This window comes from Cibotium barometz, chromosome 1, assembly GCF_041138505.1.
Source record: "Cibotium barometz isolate CiBa-2024 chromosome 1, ASM4113850v1, whole genome shotgun sequence".
In the NCBI taxonomy this organism is placed as follows: Eukaryota; Viridiplantae; Streptophyta; class Polypodiopsida; order Cyatheales; family Cibotiaceae; genus Cibotium; species Cibotium barometz.
In genome coordinates, this window is record NC_141046.1 from 33,798,929 (window position 1) to 33,804,552 (window position 5,624).

The 5,624-nt window shown below is 42.5% G+C and overlaps 1 protein-coding gene across 1 annotated transcript; it reads left to right on the top strand.

Annotated features, from left to right (window-relative positions):
* Positions 1 to 1,467: 1,467 nt before the first annotated feature.
* On the top strand, positions 1,468 to 4,405 carry LOC147641901 (uncharacterized). Its single transcript, XM_086800907.1, has 3 exons — positions 1,468 to 2,161; positions 3,116 to 3,546; positions 3,639 to 4,405. The coding sequence occupies exons 1-3, from the start codon at positions 1,997 to 1,999 to the stop codon at positions 4,078 to 4,080; spliced, it is 1,038 nt and encodes a 345-aa protein (XP_086657033.1). The 5' UTR covers positions 1,468 to 1,996; the 3' UTR covers positions 4,081 to 4,405.
* Positions 4,406 to 5,624: the final 1,219 nt, after the last annotated feature.

Consider the following 5,624-nt stretch of genomic DNA (forward strand, 5'->3'; position numbering starts at 1 on the left):
CATATATATTCACCTTGAAGCTTGATACTACATTAATTGTTTTGGGTTGTCACCCAAAAAATCAAAGCTAAGATCAGATCTCAAAGCTAGATTAACTGTTTTTGGCGTTGTCACCCAAAAAAATCAAAGCTAAGATCCGACCTTAGCTTCTTTAAAGGTTCCTTCCTTTGTAAAGCCACCGCCACCACAGGCCCCTAAAGTTGCGACCCTCCCATGTCAACGAACTCCTACCCCTACTACTGACCCCGATCTGTGTCTGTCTCAGGTTACATATCCTTTTGTGTGTGTATGTGTGTGTGTGTGTGAGTGAGTGTGTGTGTGTGTGTGTGTGTGTGTGTGTGTGAGAGAGAGAGAGAGAGAGAGAGAGAGAGAGAGAGAGAAGAAGAAGAAGAAGAAGAAGAAGAAGAAGAAGAAGAAGAAGAAAATCATATAACGTCTACAAAAGACCTATGAGACCAAAGATGCAATGCAGAACAGAGACCATAAAGGTCTGAAGCCAAATATTCAATCCAACAAATCACGAAAGAAAAGCCCTACTAATCTAATCATCTAGTATATCTACAATACTAAAAGCGTCAGATATAGTCATCTAAAAACTTCTCATTTCTAGAATAAGTGGGTTTTGATCTAGGTTTGGGTTTGGGTTGGTCTTCAACATAATGCTGCTAAACATCCTATGCTTCTGTGATTCTATCATACTACCTATGGGTGCTCAACCTAGTTTATTTGGCTTCAGCCATGGTGGTGGTTAGTTGTAGGGGCGCACATTTCTTTGCATATGAATATCTGCTATGGAGGCACAATTATCTTAAAGGAATGTTAAAGGACAAGGATTTCGAAAAGAAACTTGTTGCTAGCCTTTTTGTTGCTACGTTGATTTAGGAGGTACCCAGTGGGCTTGTGCTTATTGAGAATAGGTTCGGACTTCTCTTGTTGAGAATATGTTTAGGAGGAGCGACTTCTTTTGTTGTTGCAAGTTGAGCACAGGTAGGAACATCTGGACCTTCTCCATTTCGAGCACTTGTTGACAAAGGTGAGACAAGTAGATGTGTAGGGGAAACCTCAAGCTGATGAGTCATGAACCAAATACATAGTCCATCTCTCTCTCTCTCTCTCTCTCTCTCTCTCTCTCTCTCTCTCTTGTTGGAGTAAAATTAGCACATTCAAAAGCATGCTTGTTTTTGTACGGATGAGTTTCTCATAGACTTGTCTCCTTGCTCTTTGGTGGCCTCGAGAAGCTTGTGGATATTGAGAAGCTTGTGGATGACACAAATTGAGAGAAAGGCAATATGCTGTTTTTTGCCAGCTGTGTTGATACAAATCGATTTTTTTTTTGCGCTACTGATCGATACAAATTTTCTTTGATTTTTAGGTCTTATGTTTGAATATGTCAAGTGAGATCTTTGATTTTTGGGAAGCAAGGGGAGCCACTAGTACAAATAATGTATTCATGTTTTCATAGAAATAATATACTCATGTTTTCGTAGAAAAATAATGTATGTAACATTGATCACCTTTTGTGTGAAACCTTTGGCAAAGGTTTGGTGGGGGGGTGCGTCCGTTTCCTCCAGAGGGACCTAGAACGTTCTCCATTGCCACGGTGTTTGGGGATCCTTCATGTATATTGAAGTTTTCTGTATCGCCATAGCCAGATCCTGATCGTAATTGTCTGTGAACATCTTCGTAGTCTCCCTGCTCTCATTCGTCATTGCCCTCATTCTCTGTTTTGCCCTCGTTTGCTGTAGCCAAACTGTTCACATCTTGTACTGCTATAGCCAAACTGTTCGCATCTCGACTCTAATTTGCTATCCTCTCCATAGCCAACCCCCACTTACTGCCCCGCCCCTTCTTACGCCTTCGCCATAGCTAGACCTCCCTCGTCATAGCCAGGCCCTCTTCTTATCTCGTCGCCAGATCCATAACCTCATCTCATACCCTCGCCATAGTCAAGCATACCATCAATCTGTTAAAGCCCTGATTTTCTCTTTCTCATCATATGGGTGTCGACTACTACAACGTTCTGAAGGTCCCGAAGACCGCCACCGATGATGACCTCAAGAAGGCGTATCGCAAGCTCGCCATGAAATGGCACCCTGACAAGAATCCCAACAACAAGAAGGAAGCTGAGGCTAAATTCAAGCAGATCTCCGAGGCCTATGAGGTTTGTTTCATTTCTCTGGGTCTGTTATCTCTTTTGTTTTTTACCTTTTAAGGGGCTGGGGGTGAGAGAGAGAGAGAGAGAGTCGAAATTCTGAATTCTGTGAGTAGACTGTCGTTCGCCCTTTGGTTTTTGTTAAGTTCAGGAAATAGTCTGAACTTTCCATTGGCATATGTTTTCCGCTATTAAGGGCATGTAGATTTCTTTTGAAGCCTCCAGGCCACCTGATCTGTATTGTTTCTTTCCATTTAAAGCGGTCCAATTGTCCGTGTGTGTGTGTGTGGGTGTGTGGTCTCTGGATTGTATTAATTCTTTCTTCCCAAAGCGGTGCTATTGCTCAACCATGAGTTTTTTCTCTTTCGTGCTCGCTTTCATCATGGCAGAGTCTGTCTTTCATCTCCGGAGAAGTGTAAGAAACTAAGATTTGACCACTATGGTGATTTATCTATTTGTACATACTCTTGGGTGCCCTAATTGTGCACGCAAGCATGGCTTAGTTGCCTTAGATGTAGATGGTACGCAATGGTTCTATGCAGCTAAAGCATTGCCTCTTATCAAAAGAATGCCATCTATTCTTTGAATGGGAAACTGATTCTTGATCGTAAGCTTGTTTAATGCTCTTTAGTTGGTTTGTCGTCGCTAGTTATGCTAATTAATGGTTATGTAATCGTAAGGTTAAGAGCTCTCTAATCCACTGCACTACATCCATATGGCTGGCATTATGAAAGTGACTCATATTACTTGTTTCAATTTGATGTTATTTTAATAAATAATCGAATTGTTTAAAGTACCTGTACTTGTTATACCGTTTTAACTGTACAGCCCAATCTTATCATTGTTGAAGAATGTGCTGATGGGATGAGCAGGGATTTCATAGCATGTCCTCTCTGCAATGCATGATAGTTGCCCATTTGAAGCTTTGTGAGTACACTCTCATGGAGCTAACTGGCTTTCCAGGTGCTGAGTGATGCCCAAAAGCGTGCTATCTACGACCAATATGGGGAGGAGGGTTTGAAAGGACAAGTTCCTCCTCCTGGTGCTGCTGGTCCTAACTTTGCCAACGGCGATGGTCCAAATGTCTTCAGATTCAACCCCAGGAATGCTGAAGATATCTTTGCGGAGTTCTTTGGCGGAGGAAGCCCTTTTGGCATGGGTGGACTGGGGGGGATGGGCGGCGGCCGGGTTGGGCGAAACCCCTTTGGTGACAGCATGTTTGGAGGCTTCAGTGGCACAGACAGTGTCTTCAGGTCTTTTGGTGAATCGGCGCCTCCCTCAGGTCCGAGGAAAGCAGCTGCGGTTGAGAACAAGCTCCCATGCACATTAGAAGAGCTGTACAATGGGTCCACCCGAAAGATGAAGATTTCAAGGAATATTGCCGATGCTAGTGGGTATGTATGACATGTCTCAATGTGTCTCTACATGGAACCTTTTGCAATGGGGAATACAGAGATTGTGACACTTGCCTGTCTTTGGTTTGCAGGAAAACATTGCCTGTGGAGGAGATATTGACAATTGATGTAAAGCCAGGTTGGAAGAAAGGCACCAAAATTACCTTTCCTGAGAAAGGGAATGAGCAGCCTAATGTTGTTGCCGCAGACCTAGTGTTCGTGATCGATGAGAGGCCCCATGCTGTCTACAAGCGCGATGGTAATGACCTGATCGTGACTCAAAAGATCCCCCTGGCTGATGCTCTTACAGGCACAACAGTGACATTGAATACCCTCGATGGTCGAACTCTGACCATACCCTGCAATGAAGTGATCAGTCCAGGGTATGAGAAAGTAGTCCCGAAGGAAGGAATGCCAATACCAAAAGAGCCGGGGAAGAGAGGGAACCTGAGGATTAAATTCGATGTCAAGTTCCCAAGTAGACTTACTGCAGAACAGAAGGCCGGCCTGAAGAGATTCTTGGGAGCAGGTTGAGGAGTTTGTAATTTGGTTATAGATATATTTGGCTTACTTTGCTCAGGTTAAAGATACAAATGCGTTCGATTGCTGGTATACCTGGTTACACCTGTGTCCGGATGTGCTGAAAGAGCACCAGAGCTAGAGGACTTAAAAGTGACTGCTTGCAAACTTTCGTTTTTACTTTTTGCAGTCTTAAGAAAGGAGGATCTTGTAAAGGTGCCGTGTTGATAGTTTCAGTTGAGGTGCCTGGATCTTCTATATGGTAGAGATAGCCTTCTTGACTTAAGGATGGAGAGTGTACTCTTCTTGTTTAAATGTATTAAATACTATTGTTACACCAGTACCCCCCCCCCCCCCCCCCAACTCTCTCTCTCTCTCTCTCTCTCTCTCTCACACACACACACACACACACACGTATATATGTACATACATACATATATGCATGTGTGCATGTGTGCGTGTGTGCGTGTGTGTGAGAAAGGTAAAAGGATAAGTCTCGATTCTGAAAGTAAAGTTTGTAGGTTATGAAGGGAATTCTAGGGGCTAAAATAGACTCCATGAGTATGGTAACAAAGGATTTATGACTATTTTGTGAGTATTGGTCTCTTATGCATTGCCATTACATGTAAATTTGTTTGTCTTTTGTGAGCAAGGAAAGTCAATGATCATTGTTCTCTATGTAGATGACCTCATCTTGACAAGGGATCACCACATCTCACACACACAATAGATGCTTCAAGTGCAAAGTTTGAGATGACCAATCTTGGGCTTATGCATTATTGATTGGGGATTGAGGTTTGGCAGAAGCCAGATAACATCATTTTCATCTGTTAACAAAAATATATAGGTGAGATACTTAAGGCATTTGGCATGACCAAATGCAAGGTAGTTGTTTGGAACCTCGATACGGTATTATTTTTCTCTTGGTTGACGATGTATATCATGGATCAATTAGATCACTTTGATTGCAATAGAGCTATCGCAACAAGTACAAAGTTACATGCTTTGCATCATGCAAGGCACTGTGACTGAGGAGGATTCTATAGGATATAGGTGTGGTCTAGAAGCAATCTGTAATGTTGCAATGTGACAACCAGAGTTGCATAACCATTTTTATTTCATCCTTGCACAAAACACATTAAGATTCATTATCACTATTGATATACTTAGTATCACTTTATGACTCATCAAGTTCAAGGAGGTCAAGATGGGGTGTTCCACTTGACGATAGAGAATTGTGTAGACATCTTGACAAGGCTTTTAGCAAGGACCAGATGGAGCAACATTCTCAGTATCCACAACATCAGTGGGACTACAGAAGTACTTCACCTTTGTGTGAGACCTCTACCCCTTATAGACACTTAAAACAACTATAGCAAAAGAATAACGTAAGGGTAGATCAACTCACTCGGGGCTTCACTATGACACTATCCTAATGTGGGATGTTCTAGCAACTTCTCTCGTAACTATTCTAGAATAGACTTTGCACTAATTAGGACATGCGTACGATTCTTCCAAGGAAGGGTCCCTCCATAATTCTCACAAATAGAAGTAGTCTC

Coding starts and splice junctions, on each gene's coding strand:
- LOC147641901 (XM_086800907.1), top strand. CDS start 1,997: ATGGGTGTCGACTACTACAACGTTCTGAAGGTCCCGAAGACCGCCACC. Junction 2,162..3,115: donor AGATCTCCGAGGCCTATGAG/GTTTGTTTCATT, acceptor CTGGCTTTCCAG/GTGCTGAGTGATGCCCAAAA. Junction 3,547..3,638: donor AATATTGCCGATGCTAGTGG/GTATGTATGACA, acceptor TTTGGTTTGCAG/GAAAACATTGCCTGTGGAGG.